The sequence below is a fragment of the Bison bison genome, unplaced genomic scaffold (genome assembly GCF_000754665.1).
Source record: "Bison bison bison isolate TAMUID 2011002044 unplaced genomic scaffold, Bison_UMD1.0 scf7180017864379, whole genome shotgun sequence".
Taxonomy (NCBI): domain Eukaryota; kingdom Metazoa; phylum Chordata; class Mammalia; order Artiodactyla; family Bovidae; genus Bison; species Bison bison.
In genome coordinates this window covers 3,635,282-3,652,339 of record NW_011494951.1, presented here as the reverse complement: position 1 = coordinate 3,652,339, position 17,058 = coordinate 3,635,282, and the positions used below count along the sequence as shown (strand labels likewise).

The window sequence follows — 17,058 nt, the reverse complement described above, 5'->3', positions numbered from 1 at the left end:
AGAAAACGAAGATCATGGCATCTGGACCCATCACTTCATGGCAAATAGACAGGGAAACAGTGGAAACAGTGTCAGACTTTATTTTTTGGGGTTCCAAAATCACTGCAGATGGTGACTGCAGCCATGAAATTAAAAGATGCTCGCTCCTTGGAAAGAAAGTTATGACCAATCTAGATAGCATATTCAAAAGCAGAGACATTACTTTGCCAACAAAGGTCCATCTAGTTAAGGCTATGGTTTTTCCTGTGGTCATGTATGGATGTGAGAGTTGGACTGTGAAGAAAGCTGAGCACCGAAGAATTGATGCTTTTGAAGTGTGGTGTTGGAGAAGACTCTTGAGAGTCTCTTGGACTGCAAGGAGATCCAACCAGTCCATTCTGAAGGAGATCAGCCTTGGGTGTTCTTTGGAAGGAATGATGCTGAAGCTGAAACTCCAGTACTTTGGCCACCTCATGCAAAGAGTTGACTCATTGGAAAAGACTCTGATGCTGGGAGGGATTGGGGGCAGGAGGAGAAGGGGACGACAGAGGATAAGATGGCTGGATGGCATCACCGACTTGATGGACTCAAGTTTGAGTGAACTCCGGGAGTTGGTGATGGACAGGGAGGCCTGGCATGCTGCGATTCATGGGGTTGCAAAGAGTCAGACATGACTGAGCGACTGAACTGAACTGAACTGAGTATAATTTATCAGAGACAAGGACAGCATGTGGGAAAAAGTGGTGAGGAAAATGCTCTTCTGGGGCTGAAGGAAGGGAAACGGGTATGGGAGAAAACGGAAAGGAAGGAAGTTATCTTAATATATTCTGACAGTGTGACAAGGGATGGTTTCCCTAATGGGGACCATTTCTATGCATCCCGACTGTGTGAATAGAAAAATGTAAAAAAGGTAGTAATACCAGAATCAACCTAAATAAGCAAATCAGTTATGAAAACCATTCTGAATTCAATGTTAATCAATAAAATGCAAGTTTAAACCAATTAAGACATTAGACATTCTAATGTATGCCCAAAAGGGTAACCAAAAAATTAAAAATCTAGTATTACCAAGTGTAAGTGAAGACTTGAGGGATGCTTACATGTGGCTGCTGCCAGCCTGATAGCACAAGTCTACTGGAGTCGGACTTGGCAACATCTAGTCAGGTGGAAGCAGTCCATCCCAGAGATTGTCACGTGCACAAGATGTGTGCAGGACTCTTCTGCAGCACTCTTGGTAGTAGCAAGGATGTATTTGGAACACCAAATGTTTGTTAAGAAAGAATTAGATAAAATATTACATAAATAATGTCACTTCCATAAAAGATGAAAATACCAAAAAGTACTATATCTTAACTATAGACCGATGTGTATGTACAAGTGTAAATACACAATTGAGAAAGAGACATAAACATCTCGGAATACTGATTACCTCTGAAAGGAAGAGTGAGAATGAGACTGGGAAGTGGAGTAGTCAGAAAATAAAGAAATGGAGCTATATGTGTTATGTTCTTTTAATGTTTTAAGTCCAACAGAATAGCAGCAATAACAATGCCAAAATGCTGAGATTTGTTCATTGCAAATGGTGGGCATTCATTTCATTCCTCTGTGTATTTCTCTCCTTAAAATGTTTGTTTCATGACTGCATAATCTTTAACATTGACAAAATAAAATACAGGCTCAGAGTTCATTTTAATTATACTTGCATATTGCAGGCTTGCCTTTTCTAATGCACAATTATCTTTTCTAGCACCAAGAAGAATGGCACAATAGCATGCCTCAGCTGAATGAAACCTTTATCTCCACGGTTTTGCTAATTTCTGGTGACATCGACTAGGATTTTTTACAGTGGCTATTGATTTAAAGACATTTGATTTAAAACTGAGCAGGCAATGACTTTATCCTGAATTTGTCCCTAATGTTGCTTCTGTCCCTCAGTCAGGGCACCAGTTTCTCTTCCCCCAGCTGCTCAGAGGAAGGGAGGATGGTGACTATGTTCGGGCCTCTTCCCCTTCTCCCTCTCATGTCCATCCTCAAAGGAGCCCTGGACCCCAATTCCACACTCCCACTGGAAGGTGCATTGTACTTTCCTCTTTGCCACTGGGATGTCCATCTGATACAAAGAGTTTCTGGGACTGGAAATGCCCAGTACTTCAAACAAACCACTATTCATTTACAGTAAGGCAACTTTTATTGTCTAGTCTAACAAGTTTGCCTACCTTGATTCTAATAATAAACTAATAAAAAGTCCGACTTCTCATTCCTAGAAGAAGGCTTTCTTTATTTCATGCCTTTTCAGCTTGAAGGGAGATAATCAACTAATGCATATTCAAACATTTCTTGCTTTCCTGCAGAAGGAGGAAGAATAGCAAGAGCTCACTATGTTAACATAACCTAGCATCACCTGTCTTGCTTAAAGTTATATATGGGTATTTGAAAGCAAAATATAAGTTAGAAAGTTAGCAATGGAAATGACTCATGTAAAGATAATTATTTTTGGCTGTCTAAATTGCAGGTGTTCTCAGGCCTTCAGTTCAGTTCAGTCCATCAGTCCTGTCTGACTTTTTGCAACCCCATGAATCGCAGCACGCCAGGCCTCCATGTCCGTCACCATCTCCCAGAGTTCACTCAAACTCATGTCCATCGAGTCAGTGATGCCATCCAGCCATCTCATCCTCTGTCATCCCCTTCTCCTCCTGCCCTCAATCCCTCCCAGCATCAGAGTCTTTTCCAATGAGTCAACTCTTCGCATGAGGTGGCCAAAGTACTGGCTTCAGCATCATTCCTTCCAAAGAACACCCAGGGCTGATCTCCTTCAGAATGGACTGGTTGGACCAACTCCTATAAGGACCCTTGCTTTTATTCCTTTCTTCTTTTTATTCCAGAAACTAATGGAAGGGCTTCAGAGGAGCAGATACGGAACCATGGCTGAAGGTAAGAAACCCTCCAAATTCTCATGCTCTCTGGACACCAGGGGAAAATCACTGTCTTCCCTCCTCCACTCCCTGACCTCAAATATTGAGACAGAAGAGAAACCAATTATTTTAAACTGCAGAAGAAAAAGTTAGCTATCATGTTCTTTGGGCTTCCCTGGTGGCTCAGCTGGTAAAGAATCCACCTGCAATGAGGAAGAGCTTGGTTCAATCCCTGGGTTGGGATGATCCACTGGAGAACGGAATAACTAGCCAGTCCATTATTCTGGCCTGGAGAATTCCATGGACTGTATAGTCCTTTCCCTTCTCCAGGGGATCTTCCCAACCCAGGGATCAAACTAGGTCTCCTGTATTGCAGGCGGATTCTTTACCAGCTGAGCCACAAGGGCAGCCCCAGTATAGTCCATGGGGTTGCAAAGAGTAGGATACAACCGAGTGACTTTCACTTTCATCTTGTTTTTTATCTTCCCTGCCATCAGCATAGCCCACACACCCAAGTGTGAAGCTCTGCCCTGCGTGCTGATGTATGGGAAACGTGAAAACAAAATTTCAAGTCAGAAGTCAGGAGATTTGGAACCAAAATGTCTTTCCCTACCTGTGCTCAGCTGAAAAGAGGGCAGGTTCCCCATGTTTGCATGCTAAGTCATTTCAATTGTGTCTGACTCTTGGTGACCCTCTGGGACTGTAGCTCACCAGGCTCCTCTGTCCATGGGATTTTCCAGGCAACAATACTGGAATGAGTTCCTATGCCCTCCTCCAGGGGGTCTTCCTGGCCCAGGAATCAAACCTGGGTCTCTTGCATCTTCTGTATTGGCAGACTGCTTCTTTACCACTAGTGCCACCTGGGAAGCCCAAAGTTCCCCCACAGAGATTTAGTAATCATGTTTGAAAAAAATCCAGAATCCTTAAGCAAAGGCAAGACCAACATAGAGTAAAAGGAGTAAAATAACAGATTTTAGGAGCCTAAAATGAATTTAATTCATTTGGGCTTATAAGAACTCCAAAAATCCTTGCATTCTCACTCTCTTCATCCCTAGAAGACTTAGCTCTTGGTACAGACTGACCCTCACCAACACCACTTTTGTTATAATTTCCTGTAATTCTATCAGCCACATGAATGATCTTTCCAAAATATGTATTGTTAAAGCAAGAGAGTTCCAGAAAAACATCCATTTCTGCTTTATTGACTATGCCAAAGCCTTTGACTATGTGGATCACAATAAACTGTGGAAAATTCTGAAAGAGATGGGAATACCAGACCACCTGACCTGCCTCTTGAGAAACCTGTATGCAGGTCAGGAAGAAACAGTTAGAACTGGACATGGAACAACAGACTGGTTCCAAATAGGAAAAGGAGTACGTGAAGGCTGTATATTGTCACCCTGCTTATTTAACTTCTATGCAGAGTACATCATGAGAAACGCTGGGCTAGAAAAAGCACAAGCTGGAATCAAGATTGCCGGGAGAAATATCAATAACCTCAGATATGCAGATGACACCACCCTTATGGCAGAAAGTGAAGAGGAATTAAAAGCCTCTTGATGAAAGTGAAAGTGGAGAGTGATAAAGTTGGCTTAAAGCTCAACATTCAGAAAACGAAGATCATGATCAAGTCCCATCACTTCATGGGAAATAGATGGGGAAACAGTGGAAACACTGTCAGACTTTATTTTGGGGGGCTCCAAAATCACTGCAGATGGTGATTGCAGCCATGAAATTAAAAGACACTTACTCCTTGGAAAGAAAGTTATGACCAACCTAGATAGCATATTGAAAAGCAGAGACATTACTTTGCCAACAAAGGTTCGTCTAGTCAAGGCTATGGTTTTTCCTGTGGTCATGTATGGATGTGAGAGTTGGACTGTGAAGAAAGCTGAGCACCGAAGAATTGATGCTTTTGAAGTGTGGTGTTGGAGAAGACTCTTGAGAGTCCCATGGACTTCAAGGAGATCCAACCAGTGCATTCTGAAGGAGATCAGCCCTGGGATTTCTTTGGAAGGAATGATGCTAAAGCTGAAACTCCAGTACTTTGGCCACCTCATGTGAAGGGTTGACTAATTGGAGAAAACTCTGATGATGGGAGGGATTGGGGACAGGAGGAGAAGGAGACAACAGAGGATGAGATGGCTGGATGGCATCACCGACTCGAAGAACGTGAGTTTGGATGAACTCCGGGAGTTGGTGATGGACAGGGAGGCCTGGCGTGCTGCAATTCATGGGGTTGCAAAGAGTCAGACACTACTGAGTGACTGAACTGAACTGAACTGAATGTTCTTATCATCTCTTCTTCAGCCACCCATCCAAGATCATCTGTCAGACTCTGTCCCTGACATTAACCACAAGCTCACTTTCCAATATTCAAATCCCTACTCTAAGAGCAGAAACCCAGGGACATTCAGCTGGTCCTCAGTGGGAGGTCACTGAGACTCTAACATCTGAGACTTCCTTTACTCCCAGGGTTCAGATGACTGTGATGAGCAGTCTGTGTGCCTGGGAACTAGTGGGTGAAAAGCAGATGATAATATTTTCTTGTTTATGATTTATCCTCACCTCCTTGTAATTTCACCTGAGATTAGCATGAAACTGGCCTAAGTAACATCATGGGAAAAGCAAAGGATCATTTTTCTTTCCAAAAATCTGTGTTTCATTGGTCCTGAAGAAGTCCTTGGAGCATCCTTCATAGTGTAGCAGTTCTGGCTTTTGGGTATGGGTCCAAGCTTGGGCTCCCAATGTGGGCTTCCTACCAGTCAAGAGCAACCTAAATTTGTATGCAAACATCTGTATGATTTTCATATCACTGTTTGGCAGAGAGAGGTCCATAGCTTTCATGAGATACCACAAAAAGTCAGTGATAGAAAAATCTTAAGAATCACTAACAAAGAAAATCTACCAACAAAGACCTACTGTATGGCACAGAGAACTCTGCTCAGTATTCTAAATAATCTAAATAGGAAAAGAATTTGAAAAAAAAATAGATACACACATAGGAATGACTGAATCACTTTGCTGTACACCTGAAACTGAAACAACAATGCTCATCATCTTGTTGTTGCTCAGTCACTCAGTCATGTCCTCCTCTGAAACCCCATGGACTGCAGAACACCAAGCTTCCCTGTCCTTCACCATCTCCCGGAGTTTACTCAAACTCAAGTCCACTGAGTCCATGATGCCATCCAACCATCTCATCCTTTGTTGTCCTCTTCTCCTCCTGCCTTCAGTCTTTCCCAACATCAGGGTCTTTTCTACTGAGTCAGCTCTTCTTTGCAGCGGGTGGCCAAAGTATTAGAGTTTCAGCTTCAGTATCAGTCCCTCCAATGAATATGCAGAGTTGATCTCCTTTAGGATTGACTGGTTTGATCTCCTTGCAGTCCAAGCAACTCTCAAGAGTCTTCTCCACAGTTCGAAAGCATCAAATCTTCGGTGCTCAATCTTCTTTATGGTCCAACTCTCACATCTATACAGGACTACTGGGAAAATCATAGTTTTGACTAAACAGACCTTTGTTGGCATAGTGATGTCTCTGCTTTTTAACACACTGTCTACGTTTGTCATAGCTTTTCTTCCAAGGAGCAAACATCTTTTAATTTCATGGCTGAAGTCACCATCTGCAGTGATTTTGGAGCCCAAGAAAATAAAATTTCTGACTGTTTCCATTGTTTCCCCATCGATTTGCCATGAAGTGGTGGGACCGGTGCCATGATGTTAGTTTTCTGAATGTTGAGTTTTAAGCCAGCTCGTTATCTACTTCAAGAGTAAATAAAAATTTTAAATTAAAGAAAAAAAAAAAAGAATCACTACTATGGTAAAACAAGAAAATTCTTTTTTTAACAGGCGGAATAGAACATCAGGGCTTTGAACCTTCCTCCTCGTTGAGGATCATCCTGGTAGGGAAAACAGGCAGCGGGAGAAGTGCCACCGGGAACAGCATCCTCTGCCAGCCCGTGTTTGAGTCCAAGCTGGGGGCCCAGGCAGTGACCAGGAAGTGTCAGAGGGCAACAGGCATGTGGAATGGTAGGAGCATCGTGGTGGTGGACACGCCTCCCATCTTCGAGGCCGAGGCCCAGGATCAAGAGGTGTATGAGAATATCGGAGCCTGTTACCTGCTGTCGGTGCCAGGGCCCCACGTGCTGCTGCTGGTGACCCAGCTGGGGCGCTTCACCGAGCAGGACGTGGTGGCCGTGACCAGGGTGAAGGAGGTCTTTGGGGCAGGAGCTGAGAGATACATGGTCATCCTCTTCACCCACAAGGAAGACTTAGAGGGCGGATCCTTGGATGAGTACGTGGCAAACACAGACAACCTCAGGCTGAGGCGCCTGGTCCGGGAGTGCGGGCGGAGGTACTGTGCCTTCAACAACCGGGCCTTGGGGGATGAGCAGAGAGAGCAGCTGGCCCAGCTGATGGCTGTGATCGAGGGGCTGGAGCGGGAGCACCAGAGTGCCTTCCTCACCAACGAGCTCTTCTTTGATGCACAGATGCTCCTGCAGATGGGGGGTGGCGCCCATGGAGAAGGTCAGAGGCGCTACCTGGACAAGGTACGGCTGCAGGTTGCAAAGCAAAAGCAAGACCTGAAAGAGGCGGAGAGAAACTCTGCCTTCAAGGCGCTCCTCCGACTCAAAGCCTGGATTGTTTCTCATGTCAAAATATTTGTTCTTCTTGTCCTGTGCCTTTTGATTTTTCTTGCCATTGTAATTATTTTGTGTACCCATCAAGGCTGAGCATTTTCAGATGACATCTGCCGTCAGCTTCCATTTTTTTCAGAGTCAGTATATCACTAACTCAATGGACATGGGTTTGGGTAGACTCTGGGAGTTGGTGATGGACAGGGAGGCCTGGTGTGCTGTGGTTCATGGGGTCACAAAGAGTTAGACACGACTGAGCGACTGAACTGAACTGATATCTATGTTGATCAGGAACTTTATTTTCTTTTTACCTAATTTCACTTACAATTTCGCTTCCTTGCATCAGACATGCCATCCCTTTTCTTCAGTTGCTTTTTAGGTAAATAAAATCCAAAGGGGGGAAAAAATTCCCTTTCTGTTGTGTTAAAAATGGTGAAGGCAAATAATAAACTAAATGCACATCATCAAGAAATATCGAGGAGTTTGCATAAAGGAAAGTGAGTGGACTGACATGCTGTGTGAGCAAGCATCTTACCGGGGACCTACTTTTTACAGTTGAAACTGCTTATTTTATATGAAAGATACTCTGACTTCCTTGTAGGGTGTAAAAAAAAAAATTATACACTCCACAAGAGAGAAAGACTAGGATGTTCTGGGACATCTCTGGGGTGTGAAGAGGCTAGGGGAGAAAGGAAGAAGGCCCTGAAGACGGGGTGAGGAGGAAGATCTCTGATACTCAGCCACTGGGAAATTAAAGAACCAGAAATCCTTAGAGCAGGGCTGGATGACAGCCAGATGATAAGTGTAGGAATTCAGGCTTAGCCGGCCATCTGGTCTCCTTCAACACTCAACCATCCTCTTGAGCATGAAAGCCACCCTGGACAAGAAGGAAGTGATCTGCAAGGCTGCATTCCCTACAAGTTTAGAAATTTGAATTGCATGAACTTTTCATATGTGGCAATGAAACATTCTGCTTCTTTTGATTTATTCACCCTTTAAAAAATATAAAAGCCCTCCTCAGCTCACAGGTTATATACAGAACTGGCCTCAGCCTTGATTTGCTCTGCAGGCTGTGGTTTGCCCACTCCCATTTTAGAGGAGATTTTCCATCATGGGTTGAGCTGGGATGTAGTGGAACATCTTGAATCCCAAGGTCAGCACAATCGTGTGTGATATCTGTAGAAATTTGGGGGAAAGGTGGCATTGCACATTTCAGTGGTAGGAAAGAGAAGCAGGCATACACTGGGGTGAAGTCTGAGCGGAGGTCACCAAATCAGTGGAAAGAGGAAATCAGATGAGGAAGGGTCTGGGTGACCCTTTGCCAACTTCTTCTATGGGATAGCTGCCCATGCCTTCATACCCTGTAGGGAAGACCCACGGTTGCACAGGCAGCCTGTGACTGGGTGGGTAAATGATGAACTCTCTGTGATGCCCAACTCATTGTCCATGTCCCTGCTGGTGATAAAGGTGTGGTTTATCTCAACAGTGCTATTCCATAACCGATTCCAACCTGTGCAAGGAGTGTTATGTGTGAGTTCCTCAAACCCTTGAAACACCAAGCATCTCAGAGTTCTCAGACCAAGGACCTCCTCCTCCGTGCGGTCTTCCCACACTGTCTGACCCAAGCTGGCCTCTCCCTTCCTTGACTTCATCCAGTTCTGCTCCACCCACACATAGCTGGTTTGCCCAATGTCGGGGTCTCTGCTGGGCGCCAGGGATCTGAGAGAAGTAAGGCCAAAGGCACCTGTGTGGTAGAGGGAGGAAGGCATATAAAAATGAGGGTGAGCCGGAAGTGAGAGTCTACACAGGGAAGCAAGAGTAGCCCTCACTGGTCATGACTAAAGAAAGCCCAGGCAGGAACGAAAACCCAGTGGGCCAATGAATAAATTAAACTAAAAATGGGTGTGAGAGAAATTTGTCCGCGGTGGGATGTCAACCAGAAGGAGAGTGTGGGCTCAGGGGCAGAGGCGCCGTGGCCACGGTGAGGCCGGGGCTTCTAGAAATGTGCCGGCCCCTCCCTCCAGGACTGACTTCAGGCAGAGGGAGCAGGCAAGCCATTCAGAATCACAGTAATCCAAGTCTGTGCCCCAACCGGTAATGCTGGGTCAGGCAGGAGATTGAGAATCACTGGAGGAGGCAGGGAGGGACCAGGCTGGGCGGGGCCCTGGGCGGGTTCAAGGGCTTTCTCCCCAAGGTTTTTAAGCAGCTTAGGAATTTCAGAAAGATCACGCTGCAGCAATGTGGCGGTTGGACTAAATAAGTGTGAGCCTAGAAACATGGCATCACACTCAGAATAAAAGAATTCTGTCTCAGCCATCCATCCGGGCCTGAGCCATAATGGGAGGTGTGGGGATGGAGAGGACATGACAGGAATGCAGACAATGAGGGGGTGAATTGACACAGAGTGGCACTGACAGCAAGGTCAGGAGGGAGCCAGCTTTCTGTCGGCCTCCTGAGGACTCTGACTCCCCCCACTGCCCGGGCCCTCAGAGGACACTGGGCTGAGCAGAGGAGGGCGGAGACTTCAGATCCGGTGGAGTCGACCTTGAAGCCCTCTGGGCTGGGCAGTCTCCTCCTCCCTCCTGGGAAGTCACTGGACCAGGGAAACTCACTAAAGAAAGTATTCGGGAGCAGGGCTGCAGGAGGATGGACTCCTTCCAGGAATGCAGATGGTTGGTTCCCAGGCCTCCCCACCTGAGAAAGCATTTCTCACCCCAGGAGCAGCGTTTCTCAGTCAGCCAGATGGCATTCCACCTTTGTTGACTTTCTAGGGGAGTAAAGCTGGAGGGTGAACCCAGGAATATTTTGCAGTAGAGGAGGAGACAGGGTCGTGCTCCACCTTGACTCACACATGGATGTTCCCCAAAGTGATCTCTTGGAAACTGTTCAAATATGAGTGCTGATTCTCCCTCAAAAGATGAAGGAAGCACAGAAAAACCCGCCTGGGGGCCATCCCATTTCCTCTGCCTCTCCTTTTGTCATTTTCAGAATAATTCATTCCAGGGGTTTTTCACATTCTTGGGATGCAGTGAACTTCCATTTCTTGAAGTGGGACCATTAGATATAGGCAGAGGTCCTCCCTGTCACCTGATAAAAGAGAAATTCATTTATTTATTCTCGATTGACTTTTTTTGGCAGGAAGCATGAAAACACGGGTGTTCTGATAAATTTCAGGATTTCTTTTAAAGAGATATGAAGAATTCTTTATTAGTTCAAATGTTTTCAAATGCAGGTAAAGGAGACCCCAAACTCCAATGGCTTAAGTAATAAAGGAATTTATTGGCTGACATAATCAGAAATCAGATGGGGTGGGCTTCAGGGCTGGTTGATTCAGGGGCTAGGGTTGATTCAATTACTCTGCTCAGCTTTGCAGTGTTGGGTAAGGTGACCATGGAGAAAAAGAGAGTAATCCAGGCATTCAGGCAGAAAAAGATTCATTATAGGAAGAAAGAAAGTAAGTAAGTAACTGGCTTTAGAGAAAAACCAATGCCCTCCCTTTACAGACAACCCTTCTTATACCTTATTTATGGGTAATTGTGCCCCAAAGGGAAGGGGCCTTAGTTTATCTTTAGCCCGCAGCTGGAGTCTTGTGGTCGTGTAGTTGAAGGGGTCTCACAGTTGGGTGGTCACATAGTCTTGAGAAACTGGCACCAGCAGGGAGAAACAGGATATTGCCTTCAGGAAAAACAGGATTCCCCCAGGGCAATGTGGCCACTGTAACTTCATTTCTTGTTTGTCAGGGCACCACAATGGGCCATATTTTAACTATATGCTATGAGCCCCTTGTGAACCCTAACGTTGCAGCCTTTTTGATATAGGGTAAGGGCTGAAGGTCAGGCTTCTGTATCTGCTTTGCACTGGTTTTGTTAGGGGAAGCGCACTGATTGAAACTGCCCACCCTGGCCAAGCACCATTTTCATGAGTTGTTTTACAATAGGAAGTCCTGGTAAGGAACACAGAACTAATAAGCCTCCACCAACTGGAAGAGTTCAGGAAAGGTCAAAAGGAGATACCACATTTTCAACCTCCTCCCAGAATCCTTCTCCCTGGCATCCATCTTGGCTGAACAAGGCGTGCACCACCAGGAAGAACTCTGAGTCCGAATGATTGGCTAAAGACAACCAGGAAACTAATCCCATCACCATAAAACCCGAGACTGCAAGCCATATGGCAGAGCTGTTCTCCTGGGTTCCCTTACCCTACTGCTCTCTGCCCAGGCGCCCTTTCCCAATAAAATCTCTTGCTTTGTCAGCACATGTGTCTCCTCGGACAATTCATTTTCAAGTGTTAGACAAGAGCCCAGTTTCAGGCCCTGGAAGGGGTCCCCCTTCCTGCAACAGTTTGGGGGTGTTGTCATGGGGTAAGATAAGAATAGGCTGGAATGTGGGTTAAGGGAAGTCTGAGTGAGCTCAAAGTGTGTGATAATTGGAGCAAGTTAGAAGTAGCTCATGAACAGTCTGGCTGGTGAAGACTCATAGGCAGTCCTGGAGAAAAAAGACACATTTTGAAAAAAGACACATTAGACAGGGACCGAAAGTCAGAATAAGGGTTAATATGAGAAGGGGACCCAGTAAAGGTAGGAGCCATGGCATCCAATTCCAATTGCTTAACCAGTTTTCCCATGATTTACTAAGATGTTGATGTATTCTTGAGGCCCTATTTGTCAGATTCTTTGCTGCCTGCTTTGCAACACCCTACTTATTGAACTGTGGTATTGGAGAAGACTCTTGAGAGTCTCTTGGACAGCAAGGAGATCCAATAAAGGAGATCATTCCTGGGTGTTCACTGGAAGGACTGATACTGAAGCTGAAACTCCAATACTTTAGCCACCTCATTCGAAGAGTTGACTCATTGGAAAAGACCCTGATGCTGGAAGGGATTGGGGGCAGGAGGAGAAGGAGACAACAGAGGATGAGATGGCTGGATGGCATCACTGACTCGATGGACATGAGTTTGGGAAAACTCCAGGAGTTGGTGATGGACAGGGAAGCCTGGCATGCTGCGATTCATGGGATCGCAAAGAGTCAGACATGACTGAGCAACTGAACTGACTTATTGGCATAGAAGCAACAGGTTTCATCTATGAAAAGACAAAGGCCTCCTTTTTCTGCTGTGAGAAGGTCTAATCCTCTTCTGGTTTGAAGGACCACAGCTGTCAGGGAGTCTAGTTGGCCCTGGAGAGTGATAAGGCCAGCAGCTACTTCTGGCTCTCAATAAGATCCTTAGAGAGACTGTGATAGTAGTTTACAGAGGTCGTGAGCCCTGCTGTCCCTGTTCCAATCCCCGCTGCTCTTCCTAAGCTTATCAATAAGAGAATGAATTGAATTGCTTGTTTGGGTTGGTTGTGGATTAGTGTGATAGAGAAGGTTTGGTTGTTAGGAGGAATAGAGATGTATCAAGTAAGATCAGGGTTATTGAAAGGAGCTGAAGAGATATGAGAGGAATGAGGTATCAAGTCTTCTAATGTCTCATTGCAAGTGTGAATTGGAGGCTCAGAAAAATTAGGGATGAGGATGGCAGGGTTGAGAGTAGGGCAGCATTCAAAAGAGAACTCAGGAGATTCTAGGAGGGTGACATGAATTAGTTGGATACGAGAAGGTGATAGAAGAGCCATGGTCTTGTGTGAGAGTTAAGTCCTTAAGGTCATGTTGTGAGCAAATGACCATGGGTGTCCCAAAAGTAAGTTTTTTGCTTTCTTGAGTGAGAAGTGTAGCTATGGCCAGAGCACACAGGCAGGCTGGCCATCCCTGTATGGTGGTATCCAGTTGTTTTGACAGGTGAGCAGTGGGGGGAAAGGAAGGGCCCTGCATCTGTCCTAAGACTCCTAGGGCAATTTTATGTCTCTCAGTAGTGTAGAGTATAAAAGGGCGAGAAAGATCAGGCAGTGTTAAAGCTGGGGCTGACAGAATAGCTTGTTTTAGAGCATTAAAGGCTGAACAGGCATTTGACTTAGGCTCAAGAGGCTCCAAAAGATCCCCCTGGGTAGCTTGATATAAGGGTTGTGCTAAGAGGGCAAAATTGGAGATCCAGAGGTGTAGATACCCAGCCAAGCCCCAAAAGGAGAGAATTTCCATTTTTGATGTAGGGAGTGATCCATTTTTGATGTAGGGCAGATATAAGGGGCTTGCTATCAGTAGTTATATGTCTCTTTGTTGGTGACAGGAGAACTCCAAGATAGATGACCTCAGGGAGGGGAGGTGGAGGGGATACTCGATAGCCCCAATCAGCTAGGAAGTTGAGGAGTTGTATGTCGCTGAGAATGTATGAGTGAGGGGCTACAAAGGAGAAGATCATTTACATATTGGAGGATAGAACTTGGGGCAAGATTGAGAGAGGTTAAGTGTGAGGCCAAGCTTGGCCAAAGAAATGAAGACTATCATGAAATGCTTGGGGAAGGACAGTCCACGTTAATTGTTGGGAGCGATGACTGTCTGGATCAGTCCAGGTAAAAGCGAAAAGATCTTGAGGGTCTGGGTGTAAAAGGATGGTGAAAAATCCATCCTTAAGGTCCAGGATGGTGAAATAGTTGGTAGAAGGAGAAATAAGGGAAAGAAGAGTATAGGGATTTGGGACTACTGGGTCAATGGAGACAACAGCAGCACTAATAAGTCTCAAGTCTTGAACCAGGTGGTAGGAGCCATTTGTCTTTTTAACAGAAGGATAGGCATGTTATAAGGAGAGTGAGTAGGGCGCAAGAGACTGACACAGCAGCTTAGAGATGATGGACTTAATCCCTGTTGATGTATTTGGGAAATAGGGTATTGAGGTTGATTGGGAAACTTTGTTGAATCTTTTAGATGAATATAAATGGGAGTATGGTGGGAGGCAATGGAGGGGTTATCAGTATCCCAGTCTATAGGGTTTATGGAGAAGGAGGGTAATGGGGGAGGTGAGGAAATAGTAGGTTTGAGAAGCAGTAGCCAGGCCAGGTCTGGGAGAAAGATTTGGAATAGTGAGGAAAGCCTTGAATTTGGAGAGTAGATCCCTTCCAAGGATTGGAGTGGGGCATTTTGGGATAATGAGGACAAAATGAGAGAATGGGGTACTTTGAAGTGTGCAAGGCAGAGGTTTGGTAATCTGTGGTGTAGACACTAAACTATCAACCCCCACAGTAGAGATCTGAGAGACTTCAGTTTTTCTGGAATAAGCAGGCATGGCAGAATAGGTGGCCCCTGTGTTGGTAAGTACTCTTGCCTGGAAAATCCCATGGACGGAGGAGCCTGGTAGGCTGCAGTCCATGGGGTCACTGGGAGCTTTCATGCATTGGAGAAGGAAATGGCAATCCACTCCAGTGTTCTTGCCTGGAGAATCCCAGGGACGGGGGAGCCTCGTGGGCTGCCGTCCATGGGGTCGCACAGAGTCAGACGTGACTGAAGCGACTTAGCAGCAGCAGTGTTGATAAGAAAAGAGATCAGCTTACCTGCCACTGTGAAAGTCACCCTGGGCTCCGTAGAGGTGATGAGAGTTGGGGCCTGGGGCCCTGGGCACCTTTGGTCTTCAGTGGTGAGTCCGAGGAGTCTGGGCAGAGCTGGGTCCAAACTCCTCCTTGGGACTGGGAGGCCATGTCTGGATCCCTAGAGGGGGATTAGGGCAGTCTACCTTCCAATGTCCCTTTATGCCATAATTAGGACTTGGACCCAGAGGGGCCCTGGGCTAGGGGCATGAGCGGGCCCAGTGCCCTTCTTTACCACACTTGTAACAGGGCCTAGATGATTTCTTTTCTCTGTCAGAGGATTGAGGTATGGAGCCATGTAGGGCAGTGGCTGAGAGATGATATTTAGCTTGATCTCTTTGAGCCTGTTCTGTTATTGAAAATTTTAAAAGCCAAATTTAAAAGATCTCATTGAGAGGTTCAAGGGCCTTCCTCTGCCTTTTTTAGCTCTCTTTGAATGTCTGGGTATGATTAGGAAGTAAAATGGGTCAGTTCAGTCAGTCAGTTCAGTCGCTCAGTCATGTCCGACTCTGCCACCCCATGGACTGCAGCACGCCAGGCCTCACTGTCCATCACCAAATTCTGGAGTTTACTCAGATTCATATCCATCGAGTTAGTGATGCCATCAATGGCTATTAAGGACAATAGTACCTTCTGTTGAAGTTGGATCTAATTTTGTATATTTTTGCAGGGCTTCTGTTAATCTAGCTAGAAATTATGCTGGATTTTCACCTGGTCTTTGAGTTATTTCTCTGAATTTATCAAAGTTAACAGCTTTATGTCCTGCTTTTTGGAGGCCTGCAATAAGGCAAGTCACCATACGATTATGGGCTGTTCACCCCAGACGCCCTGCCTGGTAGTCCCAGTTAGGGTCATCCCTGGGAATGGCAGCTGAGCCTACAGGATTAGTATCATCAGTTTGATGCACTTCATGGGCATGAGCTCAAGAAGGTTGCCAGACTCATTCTTTTTCTTCTGGGAGGAGGATAGAGGAGAGTAAAATGTAAATATCATGCCAGGTCAAGTCATAAGAGTGGGTGAGGTATTTAAATTGTTTTAAATAAGTGTCAGGGTCAGAGGAAAAAGAGCCAAGACGTTTTTTGATTTGAGATAAATCGGAGAGGGAGAATGGGATGTGTACCCAAACAATGCCTTCTGTACCAGCCACCTCTTGCAAGGGAAGAAAGGGAGCAGGAAGGAATTCAGAGTCCTGTTTCTTTAAGGCCGAGCAGCCAGGATTGAGGAGAGGATTTAGGGAGGTCGGGATGGGGACCTGAGACTCTGGTCATAGGAGGTGGAGGTGGAGCTGAAGTCCCGGAGCACTTTTCAGAAATAGGAATGGGGAGGTTCAGAAGGCAAGAGAAGGGCAACATGGAACTGGGTCTGCCACGATAGGATTAGAGGGGATAGGAGATGCACTGTGGTCAGAAGGGTCAAAAGAAGAGGAGGAAAACTCCCAACAGGGATCAGGAAATATAGTATTAGGGGGATGTGGCCCAGAATGGGCTAAAAGTATCTGAGAAGTAGAACAGGAAGTACAGAGAGAGGGCCAAGGGCAGAAAGTGAAGAAAGCCTGAACAGAAGGGATCTCTGACCACTTGCATTGTGGCGGCAGAAGTTACCGAGGTCCCATAAAGTACTGTAATTGAGAGTTCCTTTTTCTGACCACTGGGACCTATTTTCCAGTCAACATTGTGGCCATACAGTGTGAGAGTAATAAGTGAGTCACTTTGGCTTTGTTTCTCCTTGAAAACCCAAGGTTTTTAGATTTTGGAGAAGGCAGCCTAAAGGGGTAGATTTTGTAGATTCGGTTCAGTTCAGCTCAGTTCAGTTGCTCAGTCGTGTCTGACTCTTTGTGACCCCATGGACTGCAGCACACCAGGCCTCCCTGTCCATCACCAACTCCTGGAGTTTACTCAAACTCATGTCCACTGAGTCGGTGATGCCATCCAACCATCTCATCCTCTGTCGTCCCCTTCTCCTCCTGCCTTCAATCTTTCCCAGCATCAGGGTCTTTTCCAATGAATCAGTTCTTCGAATCAGGCGGCCAAAGTATTGGGGTTTCAGCTTCAACATCAGTCCTTCCAATGAAAAGTCA

The 17,058-nt window shown here is 45.8% G+C and overlaps 1 protein-coding gene across 1 annotated transcript in view; it reads left to right on the top strand.

Annotated features, from left to right (window-relative positions):
- The window catches only part of LOC105001116 (GTPase IMAP family member 5-like), a 10,394-nt gene extending 2,759 nt beyond the window's left edge, over window positions 1-7,635 (top strand). Inside the window, exons 2-3 of the mRNA XM_010857262.1 lie at window positions 2,862-2,910; window positions 6,741-7,635. Of these exons, the coding sequence (XP_010855564.1) occupies window positions 2,868-2,910; window positions 6,741-7,624 (927 nt within the window). The 5' untranslated portion in view covers window positions 2,862-2,867 and the 3' untranslated portion in view covers window positions 7,625-7,635. The remainder of the gene's footprint in view (window positions 1-2,861; window positions 2,911-6,740) is intronic.
- Window positions 7,636-17,058: the final 9,423 nt, after the last annotated feature.